The sequence below is a fragment of the Mesocricetus auratus genome, unplaced genomic scaffold (assembly GCF_017639785.1).
Source record: "Mesocricetus auratus isolate SY011 unplaced genomic scaffold, BCM_Maur_2.0 Super-Scaffold_100021, whole genome shotgun sequence".
Classification (NCBI taxonomy): domain Eukaryota; kingdom Metazoa; phylum Chordata; class Mammalia; order Rodentia; family Cricetidae; genus Mesocricetus; species Mesocricetus auratus.
In genome coordinates this window covers 7,218,238-7,236,130 of record NW_024429202.1, presented here as the reverse complement: position 1 = coordinate 7,236,130, position 17,893 = coordinate 7,218,238, and the positions used below count along the sequence as shown (strand labels likewise).

Genomic DNA, 17,893 nt, shown 5'->3' with positions numbered 1-17,893 from the left:
CCAATCCTCAGCACAGCAGATCCCAAAAGGGAGGATCCAGTTCCACAGAGATGCAAAAGCCTGGAGACCCGAGGAACAGATGGAGATCACAACTGACCAAAGAGATGATTTTAAGGTAGCTCAGCAGGTAAACGTACCTGCCACCAAGCATGACAGAGTGACATCCCCGGGCCCCACACAGTGAAAGGGAAGGAAAGACTCCAGTCATTTGTCTTCTGACCTCCACAAGTGCCCTGTGACATATGTATGCATGGTACGTACACACACACACACACACACACACACACACGTAATAAATAAACAGCAACACAGAAGAGACTCCCACTATCCTCTAGTCCCATCACTCAGGACGCTGAGGCAGGAGCATCATGAGTTCTAGGCCAGAGAGGGCTGCACAATGAGTCTAGGGCCAGCCTAAGAGCATACACTAAGACCCTGTCTCAAAAAATGGGGGGGGGTTGGGGGACTCTAGGTTCCAAACCCTAAGCTTTCTCTTCCTCCACCGTGTTTATCACACCAGGGATCTCAAGGTTTGGAAAGCAACTCAGACATTTACAGCTTAATTACCTAAACTTCAAAATGGCTTAATCCACAAACCTAACCAGACTGGGTCTCTAGGCCCAACCTTATTAACGTCGAGGTCTCCCTACCGCTTCAGTTAACGACACAGTTAAACAAGATGGAAAAATGCACTGTGATCTATTAAAAAACCCTTGCCCCCTGAAGATATGCGTCTGGGGTAGGTAAAGACCTTCATTCCACCAGAAGAGAAGGCACGGCACTGAAACTGTTTACAGCACACAGACAGGGTCCACACCAAGGCACAGTGGGAGAACTGATTTAAGGCCCTCATTAAAATGTTTCTTTGCAGAGCACAAAATACCCCCAACTCCCTCCTGTCCAACATCTCACACACACACCCTCCCAGGACACCGAGCACTGAAGGTCACATCTCGAACATCAGAGTCCTCCCAGGAGAAATTCAGCAATTAGTGTTGCAAAGGCCCCAGCTCCAACAGAATTTCCCCTGACTTCAGAAAGAAACCACAGCAGCAAAGACAGACACATCCAGCAAAGCCACACACCAAAATCCACCAGGCGGCCCAGGAGGCCTGTGAGCTGGGGCTGCTTGCCCATATGGCTGGGCCCTCATCCTGGCTGTGTTTAAAAAAAAAAAAAAACCCTCCATACTTCCTCTGGGAGCAGATGTGGGACTCTGCCTCCAGCAATAACTACCACACACATAAGGAACACGGGGTAACTCCAGAACACCCGCTAGGAATTCCCAGGACTGGTTCTTTCTGGACTCTGCTTACCTCTTTTTTTATAACTGGGGAGGGAGAGACTGGCATTCTCTGGCCTCCAAACCCCCAACAGCTGGTCAGGAAGATGATAGCAGACAATTCCCTGCCCCTGCCCTCCCGGCGGGCACTCTTTAAAGGAATGGTTAGATCACCTAAGACAGACCCCAGGGCAGAATGTTGCCCAGAGAGGGCTGTTTTGCAGACCACCACAGGTGCTTCTGTTGTAGCAGAAGGTCCCTGCTGGCTGGGACCAGCAGAATGGGCATTTGAGTAGCTTGGCAATTTCCGGTTAAATCACTTCCAACACCTTTAGTGGTGACTGACTCCCAGGTATGATCAGCCAGGAAATAAAAATCTGCGGAGCGGGGGTGGGGGTGGGGGGTGCCCCTTGTTTGTCCTGGAGATGCGGGCCACACCCTCATCAAAGTACAGAGGCCCTCCACGAAAAGCCAGAGTTGAGCTCTTTTTTTTTTTTTTTTTTTTTTTTGGCCTTTCTGCCCTTAGGAAGACAGCTATTTCTTTCCTCCCAGAGCACGGACAGGATGGAAATCCAGGAAACAGCGAGCATAGCCCGTCCGCACCTTGGCAAGCCGGCCATGCCCGATTTTGGCAGCGGCCTTCACATATTAGTCACCACTACAGCCTGGGACCCTCCGCTCCCGGGATACGACCCTGGCACTGAGTGGGCTCAAGGCTCGGGCCTAGTCAGAGCAGGGGACGAGGCACCCCTCAGTCTAACCTGCCCTCACCGGCAGGGCCATCTGGGCTTCCAGCTTTGCCCGGAACTTTCGGAGAGGGTGCCGAGCGCGTCGAGCCGGCACTGGCAACAAAGCTAGCACCGCGCCAGGCGCGCCCTGGGTCAGGTCGGTCGGGACCGGGACTCAGGCCGGTCTCCCTCACCTGGGCTGCAAGGCCCGGGACACTCCCAGAGTGTCGGCACCTTCTCACGGGATGGGAGGGCGCTGTTCCCCAAAAAAGAAGCTCCCAGGCAGGGCTCGCGAGCCGGCGACTCCGGGCAACGCTCGAGCAAACTCTCGGTTCGGGCGGGCGGGCGGGCGGAGAGAACTCGCAGCAAACGCGTCCCCGCGCCCCAGTGCACCGCGCGCGCGGGGGCGTCGCCAACCCGGGATTCCCGGACTCCCAGCGAGCCTCTCCACCGCCCCAGTCGCCCAGCCCACCTCTCCAGGGCCCTTTCAGCCTCCGGGACTACCGCCCTTCTCAAAGCCTAGCTCGGTACCCCTGGTTCTCGGGGGACTCACCGGCCAGCAGCGGCAACAGCAGAGCGCTGAGCAGAGGCAGCGTACGGGCTCCCATCGTGGCGGGCTGCGGGGTGGGGGTGGGGGGCGGGCAGCGAGGTTCAAGGCGCACGGACGAGCGGGCGCGCGGACCGGAGCGCTGGGGCCGCTGCAGCAGCCGCAGCCCGAGCCCGAGGCGTCCGGAGCTGGAGCCGCGCGCGCCCCGTACCTCCGAGCCCTCGCGCGCCACCGCGGCCGCCAAACCACGCCCCCGACGCCCCCTCCCCTCCGCCCGCACGGCGCCCCGCCCCCTGACGCCCCCCCTCCTCGCCGTCGAGGGGAGGAGCTGGCAGTTGAGGGAAAGATCTGGAGAGGGTTAGGGGACAGTGGCGGTCCCAGGGGAGTGCCAGAGACCTGTGTGTTTCGCCCACTGCCTAGTTTGACCACTGGGACGCAGGAGAACTAAAGTGACTGTCGGGATTATGCGTCCCCTTAGAAAGAATGGTCACTCTGGACCTACCTGGAGGTCTGGACCAATAGTTTGCCCAGTATTCTTCAAGTTGGTGGAGATAGCAACCCAATGTGCTGGGAGGCAGACCGGCAGGGTGTCGCGGGCACCCACAAAGAAGACAGCAAGGGCATAACTGTGGAGCCCTGCGGAGCAGATGTAGCTAGAGAGGGGGCAGGGCCGTGACTGGAGTCAGGTTTGGCACTGGACAAACCTGAACCCAAGGTAGGAACCCTGGACTCTGAAAGCCAGCGAAAGCTATTAAGCAGACAGTCATCCCAAGTCCATCTCCAGGCAGTCTGGGCTGTGTCAGGGCATGGCCAAATCTCCAGCTGTGGGGAGGCCCAGCACAGTCCTGGTTCCAGGCACCCCCACCCCCAGCGCCACCACCCCCACATTCTTTCTTTGTTGTGAAAGCAGCAAGGGGTGTGGGAGGCGGGTCAGGAGAAGTCAAGCTTTAGAAGATGGGCCCCAGCTGCTGACAGGCCTCCGGGATATGCAAGAGGGGATGGGTAGTGCCTTGTCCCCCTTCTGGCTCCCAGGGCCCCCCAGGCCTGCTTAGACCTCCCTTCCCCCAAGCAGCTGGGAGGAGGGAAGGAAGCCACAGAGGGCCTCACAGGCAGGAGAAGTGGCGCCAGGACGCCAGGGTCCCGCCACGTGGCCACCACATGTCCCTGACAACCAGGCCACAGCACCTTCTCCTTGGAGGCCTCCTTCCCCATCCCCCAGGACGCCTTCCACCAGGCCCTGCCAGAAATGGTACAGACACAAGGAGACAAACTGTAAGAAGCCAGGGATTCAACAGCCCTGCTGCCCCATCTACCACGCCCTCACCCTCTGTCAAGGGCCCTAACGCACCCCATGCTTCAGTCAACACTCGAGTAGCAAAAGGTTACCTGATTCTTTTATTAAAGAAACGTTGTGAAATACATGGACCTGAAGTGAGGCAGCAGAGGGCAGGGGATGAAGGAGGCTAGCCCCAAACCCTCTGACAGAAAAACCAGCAGCAGGCTCATCCTGGAGGCGCAAACCTGCTTTTCACCCACCTTGGGGGCCTCAGAGGACTACTCTACAGGACTAGAAAGTAGAGAGGCTATCCTGAGGCCCTTCCTGAGGAAGGAGCCTAGACCCTAGAGACAGCGATCTTCCGTGTGAGTTGCTCCTTCTTCGCCTTCCCTCTGGCTTGGGGAAGAGACGGGAGCCATGGGGAATGCTGTGGGGACCCAGCAGATGGGGCGGCTGCTTGAATGTCAGTCAGCTGCTTGAAGAGAGGTCCATCGTGCTGGCACTGAGGCCCCAAGAACCCTGAAACAGACACCGCCAGCCACCCCATGAGCACCAGAAGCTCCTGGAGCCTGCCTATCCCACAGCTGCAGTCTCCCTCAGGAACTAGGATGGAACCTCCAACCTCCACCCAAACTCTAGGACTTTGCCTAGCCACAGTCTGCTTGCTGGAGGAACGGCCAGGAAGAAACCCAAGAACACTGGCTTGTACTGTGCATGAGCTGACACGGGGGGCCAATGCGGTGAACAGCGTTGCCGGTTTCTCAGAGACAGTTAATACTTTTTTGTTGTTCCTTTTTAATTCCTTATTAAGAGCTCGAGGTAAGGAATATGTCAACTATATAAGACAGAACCACCTGCAACTCTAATTCATTCTGGAATTATTCCTAATTCCAGAGTCCCAGTTTGGAGGGCATCAGTGACTGGTTCGTTCTCTCTCTCTCTCTCTCTCTCTCTCTCTCTCTGGTTTTTCATGACAGGGGTTCTCTGTGTAGCCCTGACCAACCTGGAACTTGCTCTGTAGTCCAGGCTCACAGAGGTCTGCCTGCCTCTGTCTCCTGAGTGCTGGGATTAAATGTGTGCGCCACCAGTGCCCAGCATCTGAAACTGTCCCTTGATGCCTAACGCCTCCAATACTATGCCATCAGCCAGACTCCTGAAGGCCTCCAGTCACCCAGGCTACCTTCCCCGCTGCCCCTGGAGCTGCCTTCTGGAAGCCCTTCCTTTCTCACCTGGAGTGGGGCTGCACTGGGTTGATTCAGGTAGTTCAGCGAGGCTGCCCGCTTCATGTTGCTGCTACGAGGGAGAATAAGAGAACTGAGGCTAGCCCATTGTCCCTCCAGGGAGGACACTTCTAGGACATTTGTCCAGCACCAAGAGGAGCTGCAGGCAAAGGCTTGCTAGCCTGCTTTGCCGTGTCAACCTTGTCACGTACCTGGAAGGCCGAGGCTCAGTCCCTTGGAGCTTCCTTACCAGGAGCTCGCTGCTCCTACGAAGCACATCCCGGATCTTGCCCAGAGACCCACTCCTCTGCAGAGTGCCGCTGCCATCCTAGCAGAAAGGTGGACAGTGGGAGCAAAGGGGTTCCATGTAGCCTGGCTGCCAAGTCTATTCCTGCCGTTTATCTGCACATGCCCCCTGTCAAAAGCACATCCCCAGGGATCGACCCAATAGGATGGGCTAACTGGTGGGGGGGGGAACAGCATGACAAATCCCCTGTACAAACGCGGAGAGAGGCAGCCTCAGAGCCTCTCAGTGCCCAGCAAGAAGTGACAGGGCAGCGGCAATAGGCACACTTACCCCTGACCACTCCACAGCCACTGACGCATCTTCACCACCTTCGAATTTCACACTGTCCCCAGGGCCCTCCTGGGAGAGCCTCCTGCCATCACCTTCTCCAAGCAGCTCTGCCACCTTGGTCTGACTGATGGGGTCAGTCCCCTGGAGGAAGAGGAAGAGATGCTGGGAAGCTCATCCATAAAAGCACCAGCGGCGGGGCACTAGCAGAGGACACAGATTCGGTTCCCAGCATCCACAAGGTGGCTCACGATAGTAGTAACGCCAGAGCCAGGGATACAGTGCCCTCTTCTGTCCTCTGTGAGTACTGCATGCATGTGGACTACAGGCGCACATGCAGGCAAAATACCCACATGCATAAAGCAATAGAATCATTAAAGGGAAAAGGAAGGAGCTGGGACTTCATAGTCTTTAAATTTCAGGATGGAGCTTCGGGATGGAGCTTTGGGTCTTTTTTCTACCAGCTACTTCAAGGACAGCATTTCCCCTCCTTATGATGCCCCTTACAAACACTGGGCAGTGTTTGCCTTGTGTGGTTGTAGTGTGTCCTTACAGAGACTTGTGTGTAGCTATGTTCCAAGATGAATGGGCTGAGATCTCTACCTGGAGAAATTCTGACTTGCGCTGGTCTCCTGGACCTCACCTGCTCCATGCACACCACCCCCATGAAAGAGAAAAGTGCCTTCCACAGCTCCATCTAATGAAGTGAATCCATTCTGTGTTGTTTTGGTTTCTGTTGTATTTGAGCACGTTGTTACAGGGGGCAGGGACTGTGTCCTCCCTTACTTCATTTGAGACAAAGTCTCACTGTACTTAGAGCTCGCCAATTTGACTAGACTGACTGGCCAGCAAGCCCCAAGGATCCTTTTGTCTCTGCCTCCCCAGATTAGGTTCTCCCCGCACTTAGCCCCCCCACTTGACTTCATTATTGCTGTGTGTGATGGGAAAGAGACACACTGCTACAGCATGAATGTGGAGGTCAGGGACACTGTGTGGGGTCACCTCTCTCCTCCCACTTTTACATGGCTCCTGGAGACTGAACTCAGCTCCTTTACCCACTGAGCCAACTTACCAGCCCTGTTTTGTTTTTCTGAAACGAGGCTTTACACTATAGCTGTAGCTAGTCTAGAACTCATCATGCAGCCCAGGCTAGCCTCAAACTCACAGCCTCCTGACTCCTAGAGTTAGAGGCACGAGCCACCACACCAGCTGGGAAAGAAATATTGAATCTGTCCCATGACACAGATGGCAATTTTGGAGTGAGGACATTCTTAAACATGGCCACAAGACAGACTGCCTCACCATCTCAGCTCGTGCGTGAGAGACCCCGGCAATCCCTTGTTCCCTTCCTTCTTGGCCCTCCCACTATGGACTTGTTTGAGACAGGCTCTCTCTCTCTCTCTCACTCACTCATATTTATTTATTGACTGGGTGTGGTGGTGCATGCCCTTAACCCCAACACTTAAAAAAACAGAGGTAGGCCGGGCGTTGGTGGCGCACGCCTTTAATCCCAGCACTCGGGAGGCAGAGGCAGGCAGATCTCTGTGAGTTCGAGACCAGCCTGGTCTACAGAGCGAGTTCCAGGACAGCCTCCAAAGCCACAGAGAAACCCTGTCTCGAAAAACCAAAAAAAAAAAAAAAAAAAAAAAAAACAGAGGTAGGCGGACTAGGAGATGGCTCAGTGGTTAAGAGCACTGCCTGTTCTTCCAAAGGTCCTGAGTTCAATTCCCAGTAACCACATGGTGGCTCACAACTGTCTATAATGAGATCTGGTGCTCTCCTTTGGCCTGCAGGCAACATGTAGGCAGAACACTACACATAATAAATAAATAAATCTTAAAAAAAAAAAACAGAGGCAGGCAAGTAGATCTCTGACTTCATGGCCAGCCTGATCTACAGAGTGAGTTCCAAGATAACCAGGCCACACAGAGAATCCCTGTCTGGATAAAAAAAAAAAAGAAAGAAAGATGTATTCATCCTATTTTATGTGTATGTGTGTCTACCTGCATGATGTATGTGTGTCACACACATGCTGGTACCCATGGAGGCCAGAGAGGGCATTGGATCCTCTGGAACTTGAGTTACAGACAGTTGTGAGCTGTTTGATGTGGGTGCTGGGAACTGAACCTGGGTCCTGTGCAACAGCAACAGGTGCTTACAGTTGCTGAGTCGTCCATCTCTGATACAGGCTCTTACTAAGTAACCATGGCTAGCCTGGAACTCGCAAGTGCCAAGATTAAAGAGAGGCATCATTGCCCCGTGGTGTGGGCTTCTGACCTGCTTCCGGGAACGCAGGGCACACTCCTCCAAGGTCTCAGCTGCCTCCCGCTTTCCCTGGCGCCGGTACAGAGCCCCTAGGTTTCTCAGAGTAGTGTTCACTGTGGGGCTGCAGGAGATCAGAGGAGGCGGGGGAATGACTCAGACACGGGGCGAGAACATAGCCCAACAGTAGAGCACTCGCTGAGTGTACGCAGGCCCTGCATAACCCTGAGCAGCCCAGAAGCGAGTGGACAGAGAGGACGGGCCGGGCAGAGAGGGCTGAGAGTGGGGGGGAAGCAGGCTCTGGCACTCGGGGCTGGGCAGATGAGCCGTCCACACTGACTGACCCCCGCAGCTCACCTGCTCACTTTGCAGGCCTTGTACCACCCTCCGTACTCGGTGTAAGGTGTGCCGCTCTCACGGTGACGGCTCTGGGGATGAGAGTACGGAGATGCTGGGAGCAGGTGGGAACTGGGCTAAGGCGTAGACCAGGCTGGGGAAGGTACTATACACTGAGGGCTGGGGCAGGAGGTGAGTAGTTAAACTGACACCTCTGGCTCCCGGGCTGGGCCCCCTACTCACTCTGCTCATTTTCTCCCGCTCCTCGGCATGCATCCAGATAGGCTTGTGGTCCTCTGAGGATGATATATTGAGTGAGGAGGTAAGAGAACACATCTGGACACTATGCAGGGAGCCGGAACCCACAGGCCAATGGGGCTTCACTGACTGGGTCTGGCTGTCCCCACTAACCCACATGTGGCCCCCAATCTACCCCGCTTCCCAGGCCTCACCACTCACCATCCACAGATCCAAACTCCTGCACATGGGCACGGGTCAGGATTTCTTTGTATAGAGTCTCAGCCTCCGAGTACTTGCCCTGCTTTAGGTAACAGGAAGCCTAGAGACAGAACAGAAACACAGGAGCAAGAGGGGGGGAGGAAGCAGGTCTCAGCCACACTCAGGGGGTCCCACTTCTCGGTGTCTGTCCCCGAGACTCTCCTCATTCAACCTGCTATAGCTGGGGGCTAGAGTCATTCCCACCCAACTCCTGGTAGGATTCGGAAGCAGATCCTTCATCCTCAAAGGCAGCCCTAGAGACAGGCACAAAGTTGGCAAAGCGTGTGCTCCTTTCTGATGCTCCGAGTCGAGGACCCACTGGGAGGCCTTTCCCTCCCTCTTCCCACCCATCTCTTCCTTCCTTACCAGGTTGTTCTTGGTCCGAGCTACATTAGGGTTGTCTGGCCCTAGCTGGCTCTCATAGATGGCTAGCGCCCGCTGGTAATAGCGTTCCACTGCCTCGTACTTGCCCTGGTTTTGACACAGGAGGGCCAAGTTGTTCAGCTGCTTTGCCACATCGGGGTGGTTGGTACCCAAGACCTGAGAAAGAGCAAAGGAGCAGACAAACGACTAGGACTGCGTGTGTGCGAGCAGAAGAAAGAAGCTAAGTCTGCAGAGGGCAGAGTAACGGGCTGGGGGGGGACAAGGAGGACTGGGGGGACAAGGAGGAGCGTGGGCACCTTTTCTCGAATCTCCAGCGCCCGCTGGCACAATGGCTCTGCCTCCTTGTATTTACCCCTTTTGCCATACAGCACAGCCAGATTGTTGAGTGTGGCAGCCACCTGCAAAGTAAGGCCAACTCCCATCACAACCAGCGCTGCAAATGATCTCCAGTTCTCTCCACGCACAGCAGAGCCCAAGCCAACATCAAGAGACAGACTCCTTGTTGGTGAGACGGCTCAGCAAGGAAAGCGCTTGCTGTCGAGTCTGCAGACCTAAATTCACAGGGCGGGAGAGGAAACCAACTCCAGGAAGTTGGTCGTCCTTGACCGCTGGAGATCTCTCTCTCTCTCTCTCTCTCTCTCTCTCTCTCTCTCTCTCTCTCTCTCTCTCTCTCTCTCTGTCTCTCCCCACTCCATCACACTCTCTCCTCTACCCCTTCTCTTCTTTAAAAAGGACAAAGTCTACCACCAGAGCCAGAGGCTGGAAAGGGGGAATCTACAAACAGAATGCCTGAAGCTGAAGCTCCATGAGGGTGAGGGTATCGCCCTCTAGAGGCAGTTCTAAAAACTCCAGGACGTGGTTTCTGGCTGTAATACAGTGTTATTCCCAAAAAGAGGCAGGAAAGCTGTGGCTGCTATGTGTGTGTGTGTGTGTGTGTGTGTGTGTGTGTGTGTGTGTGTGTCTGTGTGTGTGTCTGTGTCTGTGTGTATGTCTGTGTCTGTGTGTGTGTCTGTGTGTTGTCTGTGTGTATGTGTGTGTGTCTGTGTCTGTTGTCTGTGTGTGTGTGTGTTGTCTGTGTGTGTGTGTCTGTGTGTGTGTGTCTGTGTGTGTGTCTGTGTCTGTTGTCTGTGTATGTGTGTGTCTGTGTGTGTCTGTGTCTGTGGGGGGGGGTCATAGGGCTCTGGAGGCTGAGGGATGCCCTGCTGGACCTGTGAGCACAGGGCAGACACACCAGCATCACTGGGGAGGTCAAGATCCCAGGGTAGCTGAGATGCAGCATCCCTGCCTAGCTAATGTGACATCACAGGGAACTGCTCCCACAAGGTCATCTCATTTCCAAAGACATTATTGCTCATCAACTTTGACAACCCATCAAACCCCTGCCACTCTGTCCCTACTCAAGGCTATATCTAGAACTGTCTTTTTTTTAGAAAGCTCTTAACGAAGTGTGTGTGTGTCTACATATGCGAATGTACATGTGAACACAGGTACCCATGGAGATCAGAGGTGCTGTGAGCCACCTGACATAGGTGCTGGGAACTGAGCTCGGGTCTTCTGTAGGAGCAGCACACTCTCTTAGCTGCTGGGCCATCTCTCCAGTCCACAACTCTTTCTTTTCATAACATTTTTTTCTGTTTTTTTGAGACAGGGTTTCTCTGTGTATCCCTGGCTGTCCTGGAACTCACTCTGTAGACCAGGCTGGCCTTGAACTCACAGAGACCCGCCTGCCTCTGCCTCCAGAGTGCTGGGATTAAAGACGTGCGCCACCGCTGCCTGGCAGGGCTTCACTTTCTGTCTTGGCACTTCTATAATAAATCCAACATCAGATTATGTTGTTGTATTTTCTAGCATGGTTGTACAGTTTTTATTTTACATTGTATTGTATGTATTATGTAATTAAAAATGGTGTTGTCTCTTTTATATTCATTGCAGTTACTTTTTAGTCCTGTTATCTTTTGGGGGGGAATCACATGTATAGATAGGAATATTAATTGTAAATTAAATTTCAAGAAAAAAAATTTGTGATAAAAAGAGAGTCAAAGATCTAGGGATATTGACTCACTGAATCAAAGTTCAGTGACAGACTGCTTCTCTGTCATCTGCAAGGGTCAAGCCCTATTTCCTAAAAAAAAAAAACACAAGGGAAAGGGGGACAAGAGACTAGAAAGGATAAACTCGGACAGAGTATTTTATATGCACACATGAAATGTACTAACTATGGGCTGGAGGGATGGCTCAAAGGTTAAGCGCAGGGGCTGCTCTGCCAGAGGACCTATATTCAATTCCCAGCACCCATATGTAGGATCTGGTGCCCTCTTCTGGCCTCGTGGGCACTGAACACATATAGTGCACAGATATACATGCAGGCAAACTACCCATACACATAAAATTAAAGTAGAAGAAAAAGAAAAAAATAGAAGAAAAGGGATTTTGAAAGAAAATGTCATCATGAAACCTGCTATTTACAATTGCTATACACTAGCCGGGCGTTGGTGGCGCATGCCTTTAATCCCAGCACTAGGGAAGCAGAGGCAGGTGGATCTCTGTGAGTTCGAGGCCAGCCTAGTCTACAGAGTGAGTTTCAGGACAGCCTCCAAAGCCACAGAGAAACCCTGTCTCAAAAAAACAAAAAAAAAAAAAATGTAAGCAACAGAAAAGGAGTTGTTGGGTAGCAGGGAACTGAGAAACACTGAGCTCGCTGGACAGAGCCTCCTTCAGAAGCAGGGCAGTGAGTGGGCTGAGGGCTCAGGGCAGCGCGCAGAGGACTAAAACAACGGGGGTGAGTGGGGAGGGTCAGGAATACTGACGGCTGGGTGGTCCCGGCCCAGGGTGCTCTCCCGGATTCTGAGGGCATCATTCAGCAGGTGGGCGGCCTCCTTGTACTTATTCTGGTCCCTGGAAAGCAGCACAAATAATGAGGGCTAGCGTGCACTCTGTGCCCGTCTCCTTCACCCCCTTCCCTTGAGAGGACTGAGGTACACTTAGAGACTAGGGACTCCCTTGAAGTCAGGAAGTCTGTTGAGGCAGGAATAAAGCTTCACGACACACACCAGGCTGCAGAACCCGGCCATCCCAAGAGAAAGCCACAGACAGACAGACCCACACATGCTTTCCAGAGAGGCCAGAGAAACAAAGAGCCCGAGAGGTGAGTAGTCTCTGATATCAAGGGTTTGGGGCTGGAGAAAGCGAGGGTTCTAGTTCGGGGGACACACCCTTGTGAGGCATCCCTGGGAGGAGGCCCGGCAGAGAGGAGAGAGGCTGGAGGCGAGCTGTTATAGACAATGGAGGAGAGTGGTGCTCACCGATACACCAAAGCAAGGATGTTGAGCATTGTCGCCACATCAGGGTGACCTCTGCCCGACGTGCGCTCCAGGTCCTCCAGTGCCTGCTTGCAGAGTGGCACAGCCACCTCATAGCGGCCCTGAGCTGCATACTGGATGACCAGGTTGTGTAAGGTCCGCAACCTTGCTGGGATCTCATATCCGGCCTGCTGGGCTGCTGCAGCGCCCTGGCCACGGGACACTAACTCATCACAGAAAAGACAGGGCATTTCCTCAGAGGCCTCCTTTGCCTTTACCTGTCCGCCCCTCTGCCCACGCTTTCTCTAGGCCGGCCCCCACCAGGCTCTCAAAGGAGACGCGCCGCTGTTCTTTCAGCCACCCTTACATCTGTGCCCATCACAATCCTATTTATTCTCCGGGAAGTCATCAACTAACATTTACTCAGCAAGCACATGCTGGAGGCACCCAGCAAAGCACACGCAGGAAAGGCTTGGGGAATCCACGCGGCTCCAGCCCAGGGTTAGTCTCCCCTGTGAACTGACTGCTGGAAGCAGCATCTCTACATCTTGGTATTCCTAGTGTACAACTTACTAAATGCTGATGGGAACGGGGGAGGGGGGGCCCCGGGGACAACTCAAGTCCTAGCCTGGGACCCACCCAGTCTCCAAGGGAAATGGAGAACTTGTCGTCTGTGGATGTAGAGTCACCCTCCAGCCCCACAGGCAGACTCACAGCCATTGCTGGAGTCTTCCTCCTCCTCGCTGGGGAAGAGGTCATCCAGGGAATCCTTGGTAGCATCTCCTTCTTTCTCCTCCTGGAAGAGAAGGGACAGCATGCCAGACCCCAGTGGCCTCTCCATGGGTTCTTGTAAGCAACAAAATCAACCAACCATCGGGGCCAGAAAGACACTACATTCCAGCCTCTGCCCCAGGAAAGACCAGCAGCTGACCCAATCACACACTGGCTGTCTTAGAAAAAAAAAAGCCCGCCGGTCGTTGGTGGCGCACGCCTTTAATCCCAGCACTCGGGAGGCAGAGGCAGTCGGATCTCTGTGAGTTCGAGGCCAGCCTGGTCTACAAGAGCTAGTTCCAGGACAGCCTCCAAAGCCACAGAGAAACCCTGTCTCAAAAAAAAAAAAAAAAAAAAAGAAAGAAAAGAAAAAAAGCCCATGACTCTGTTCTCATCCAGAATGTTCTCTCTCCAGCACCCTTGTTCTTGGCTTCCCTCTCTCTAACACTCACCTCTGGTGATTACAGCCCTGTGCCAATCCCTGGCACTGATTATACGTCTCTCCTGAGGGGAAGGAGTATGTCTGCTCTTACTGACACGTACCCAAAGTGTCTAGCTCAGCTTGGGCTCACCATCTCCCTTTGCTTAGTGTGAGCTTAGGCCCAGCCCTTACTATCTAACACACTTCCATAGGGGAAAATACACTTTTCTCCATCAGGGATGGCAACCTTATACAAAGACTTCAAAACCTCTTATCCAGCTTGAGAGGGCAGGTGCCTTTTCATGGATCTCCTCCTCTGCACCCATAAGGCCCAGGGTACACAAACACCTGCTCGGTGGGGGCTGAACTGCATTCAATTTGAGAGAAAATTGTGAGGGAGTCTCCTGCCTAGATCGGCTATGCTTTCCCTAACCAAAGCCCGTAGGATTCTGGGCTTGAGTTGTCTGACTGTTTACCTTGCTCCACATACCGTTAAGAGAACAAGAACTTCCGCCCTAGTCCCTAGGGGAGTACACATGTAATTAAAGTTTGCTGTCAGCCTGAAAATCAAATTCTTCCAAGCGGGAACGCGCTAGGCCTTGGTGTTGCCTGTGGGGTGATGGGCAATCGCTCTGCCCGTGATCCCAGCAAACCCTGGTGTGCTCACCGCGCTGTGCCCGTCCTCATCATACTGGCGCAGCTGCCGCAGGAACTCCAAGTGTTTCTTCTCTTCCTCCAGCTGGGCCACGGCCTGCTCACTGCGCTGCAGCCGCTGCTGAGTGCCCGCCAGCTCGTCCCGCAGCCACTGGTTCTCCTGGCACAGACGCCGTACCTGAGCCCGCAGCTTCTGCTTCTCTGACTCTACTGTGCTCAGGTGGCTGGCCAGGGCCAGCATCACCTAGGTGGGAACATCACATAAGAGCATCCAGGGGGCAGGGGACCTTCTGAGAGATGGCCAGTCTGGGGGAGGGGTAGCGGGAGCAACACGCAGGCGTGAGTGGTGACAGCTCTACCATCAAAAGATACTCAGAAGGGTTGGGCCGGGGTTCTCACCCTTCCCAATGCTGCGGCCCTTTAATACAGTTCCTCATGTTGTGGAGACTCCAACCATAACATTACTTCATTGCTGCTTCATAACTGCAATTTTGCTACTGTTATGAATTGTAACACAAATATCTGATATGCAACATAGATGACATGTGACCCCTGTGAAAGGGTTGTTTGACCCCAAAAGATTTCGATCCACAGGTTGACAACCACTGGACTGGAGAGCTGGCTCAGGGATTAAGAGCAGCGGCTGTTCTTCCAGAGGGCCCAGGTTCAATTCCCAGCACCCACATGGTAGTTAACAACTGTACGTAACTCTAGCTCCAGGGGATCCAATGGCCTCTTCTGGCCTCTATGGGTACCAAGCACATACATAGTATACACAGACACACATGGAGACAAAACACATAAAGTAAACGAATTAAATAAAGATACCCCAAGTCCCCCTTGTTTCGCCACGCCACCATTCCCACACAACAGCAGCTTCTCACGGTCTCTCTAGAGTCTGCCCCAGAAGACAGAGATCTCAGGCTGAATCCCATCACCCCTTAGAACATAGCTCCCATCTCTCTCAGTGAAGGTCGCATGATCTGTCCCCATCTCCAATGGCATCGATCTTCCTCCTTAATGCTCTCCTCTGTCCCCTCACTCATCAGGCGCCGGCAGGCTCAACGGAAGGCCCTGCACGTCTCCTCCTGTCTTGGGACCCGTCTCCTCCCTCATCCTCACATCTGCTCAAATGGCGCCTTTTGAGTGAGGCCTTCTGTGACTACGCTATATAAAACTGCATCCTCTCTTTCTGCTCTCTGCTTTATTTTTATCTTCCCATCCTTAGCAACTATTGCTCTGGCACAGTAAATAAGTTACTTATTTACCTGCGTCCTATCTGTCTCTCCCAGCTATAATATCAGTTTCAAGATGGCTAAGAATTGTACTGTTGTGTTCTGGGACGTGTCGCCAGCACTCAGAGGGGTTGTCACACAGTAGGCGCTTCATAAATGAATGAACAAACTTAAGTTCCTAGGACAAGGCGACCCCAACCTGCACCAGCTAGCCGAGCCTGCATGGAATCACCAGCCACCCTTACCTGGGCCTCGCTGAGTCCCAGTTCAATGTTCTCCATAGACCGCCGCAGCTGCCGGGCCTTCTCATGCACCAGCCCTTCCTCATGGCCTCCCTGCTGCAGACACTCAATGGTGTGGGACAGACTCTGCAGCACGGCCTGATGCTCACTGTGCAGGGCCTCCAGCCCTTGGCTCACCAACCTGGTGCTGCCCAGGATCTCCTCTTGGCTGAGCCGGTGTCCTGCAGGCTCATCCCGCTGCCCCAACACCAGGCCTGACATCCTGGCAAGGGGGGTCTTGCCGGGGCCAGGGAGAGACCACAGAGCTCAGCTGGTAAAGATGGAAGAGACCCTGTTAGAGAGAGTGTGGGGACCCAAAGTAAAGGGGGTAACAGTGTGGGGGATCCTGTTAGAGAATGTGGGGACCCTTGGGGACCCTGTGGCTGAGCTGGTGAAACAGAAGGAGTCAACAGGGTGGATTCTTCGCACCAAACTAAGGTGAGAGAGAAGAATTTTTTTTTTTTTTGGTTTTATTCGAGACAGGGTTTCTCTGTGGCTTTGGAGGCTGTCCTGGAACTCGCTTGGTAGTCCAGGCTGGTCTCGAACTCACAGAGATCCTCCTGCCTCTGCCTCCCGAGTGCTGGGATTAAAGGCGCGCGCCACCAACGCCCGGCTGAGAGAGAAGAATTAACTCAACTAAAGATCTGTCGAATGAACGGGCGCTTCGAGCCAGAGGAATTTAGGGCGCAGCAGGTGGAGAGAGGGCATGGGTCTGGAAAGGCAGCGGGACCTGTGAAGCATTGTCTAAGGGTCCTGGAGGGCACGTGGGGAAGCTGCAGAAGAAGCAGGGTTAGAGACAACAGGCCTGTGCAGAAAACAGTACCTCAGTAAAGGGGAGGACTCAGGGTTAGGGACACAGAGGGTGGGGGAGGGAAGAAAGGACAGAAGTCCTCATCACAGGGATCTGGACGGCTGAAGGTCTCCAGGCTGCGTCAGCAACACCAAAGCCAAGCATCTCCCGACCTGGTTAGCTCCTTCCCAACTAACCTTCAGGCCTCACTGCCACCCCCTCCCAGGATTCAGAATGTCTTCCTACTTCCTCAAAACTCGGCTTTGAAGTCTCCTTACCTGTGTAAAGGGTAAGAGCCCTTGGCTTCAGACGGCTCCCAGGCCTGAGCCCGGAAGAAACTCTCAGCTGCAGCTAAGGATTTACAAAGATCTGCACTGCCCAAAGTCCAGGAGTCCGGCAGTCCCACCCCCTGGCTGTCACCACTTCACGGCCACCCAGAGGAGCGGGCACAGAGCCACACCCAGGACAAACACCCTCCCTCCTCCTGCCCACAGGCTCTTCAGAGAGTAGTCCCGATGTCCTTTCTTCAGTAACTCCGTCTCCTCATTCCAGGTCTGAGGAGTTACTTTCTCCCAATAAGGGAACGAAAGACTGATTTAATCTGAGACCTGCGGCCAGGGGTGTGCCTGTGACAAGCTGAGCAGGGAGGCCCGGTGAGGATTCCCACCTGATTACCGCAATTGCCTCTTTCATGGCTTTGTCTGTCGTGATCACCTAACCGGTACCTTAGGGTGCCTCTCAAGTGCCTGAAGGTTCAGGCAAGCATAGCAGGTCTGAAAGCACTGTGGGGGTCACAGGGAAGGGCGCTGGGCGCTGGCTACTCTGGCCTGGGCTGCAATTCACGGGTGTCTACGGCGGCTAACTCGCGCGGGGGAGGACAGAGTGACGCAGGCAGGGACTGAGGGGAGGAAGGTGCGAGTGAGGGCAGAGTCGCCGATCAGGACGAGCTCGAGGTCACAGGAGTCAGGCGATCCCGCAGGGGGCGGGGCAGCCGTCCTACTGTCTGTCTGGGCGCCGAGGGGCGGGGAAGCATCGCGGGGGGCGGAGTTTTGTAGTCAGTCTGGAGTTTTGTGAGGTCGGTCGGAAGAGGTCTATTCATTTGTCCCGGAGTGTGGGTGTAGGAGTTGGTGCAACCTTAACCCTCAGCCCCAGGGTCACACCCAAAGACTCACCTGCACTCAGCTGGTCCGGCTGCCGCCTTCGCGGGTACTGCCCCTTTAAATTCATCATGGCTGCCGCTCAAGGCAATTGTTTTGACGGCTCTGAGGGGCGGGGCCTGTCTCCAGTCACGAGACCTCAGCGGCCGCCGGTAATTGGCTGAGAGCTCGTTTTCCA

At 54.2% G+C, this 17,893-nt stretch overlaps 2 protein-coding genes across 5 annotated transcripts in view; both read right to left on the bottom strand.

Annotated features, from left to right (window-relative positions):
• Ptk7 (protein tyrosine kinase 7 (inactive)) overlaps positions 1 to 2,741 on the bottom strand; it is a 61,530-nt gene extending 58,789 nt beyond the window's left edge. Inside the window, exon 1 of the mRNA XM_005072346.4 lies at positions 2,564 to 2,741. Within this exon, the coding sequence (XP_005072403.1) occupies positions 2,564 to 2,618 (55 nt within the window). The 5' untranslated portion in view covers positions 2,619 to 2,741. The remainder of the gene's footprint in view (positions 1 to 2,563) is intronic.
• Positions 2,742 to 3,934: 1,193 nt separating this feature from the next.
• On the bottom strand, positions 3,935 to 17,856 carry Klc4 (kinesin light chain 4). 4 transcript variants are annotated; one of them, XM_005072347.4, is made up of 16 exons: positions 17,731 to 17,856; positions 15,733 to 16,039; positions 14,266 to 14,496; positions 13,121 to 13,202; positions 12,410 to 12,629; positions 11,915 to 12,002; positions 9,404 to 9,505; positions 9,090 to 9,263; positions 8,685 to 8,784; positions 8,469 to 8,521; positions 8,247 to 8,317; positions 7,905 to 8,013; positions 5,631 to 5,771; positions 5,266 to 5,381; positions 5,063 to 5,126; positions 3,935 to 4,352 (listed from the first exon to the last, which is right to left on the bottom strand). In XM_005072347.4, exons 2-16 carry the CDS (start codon positions 15,988 to 15,990, stop codon positions 4,302 to 4,304), a joined length of 1,860 nt encoding a protein of 619 aa, XP_005072404.1. In that variant the 5' UTR covers positions 15,991 to 16,039; positions 17,731 to 17,856; the 3' UTR covers positions 3,935 to 4,301. The 4 variants fall into 4 exon arrangements, with proteins under 4 accessions (XP_005072404.1, XP_040585531.1, XP_012970509.1 ...); XM_040729597.1 differs by lacking the exon at positions 17,731 to 17,856 and adding an exon at positions 16,837 to 17,690 and having other exon boundaries at positions 5,063 to 5,123; XM_013115055.3 differs by lacking the exon at positions 17,731 to 17,856 and adding an exon at positions 16,837 to 17,686.
• Between the last annotated feature and the right edge of the window lie 37 nt (positions 17,857 to 17,893).

What these genes read in the sequence shown, in the direction of transcription:
- Klc4 (XM_005072347.4), bottom strand. Translation starts at nt 15,990, where the DNA reads ATGTCAGGCCTGGTGTTGGGGCAGCGGGATGAGCCTGCAGGACACCGG. An exon ending in ATGAGGACGGGCACAGCGCG is followed by an intron (nt 13,203 to 14,265) that starts GTGAGCACACCA and finishes CTTCTCTTCCAG; the next exon opens with GAGGAGAAAGAAGGAGATGC. An exon ending in ACTGAGCCTCGGCCTTCCAG is followed by an intron (nt 5,127 to 5,265) that starts GTACGTGACAAG and finishes TCTCCCTCGTAG; the next exon opens with CAGCAACATGAAGCGGGCAG.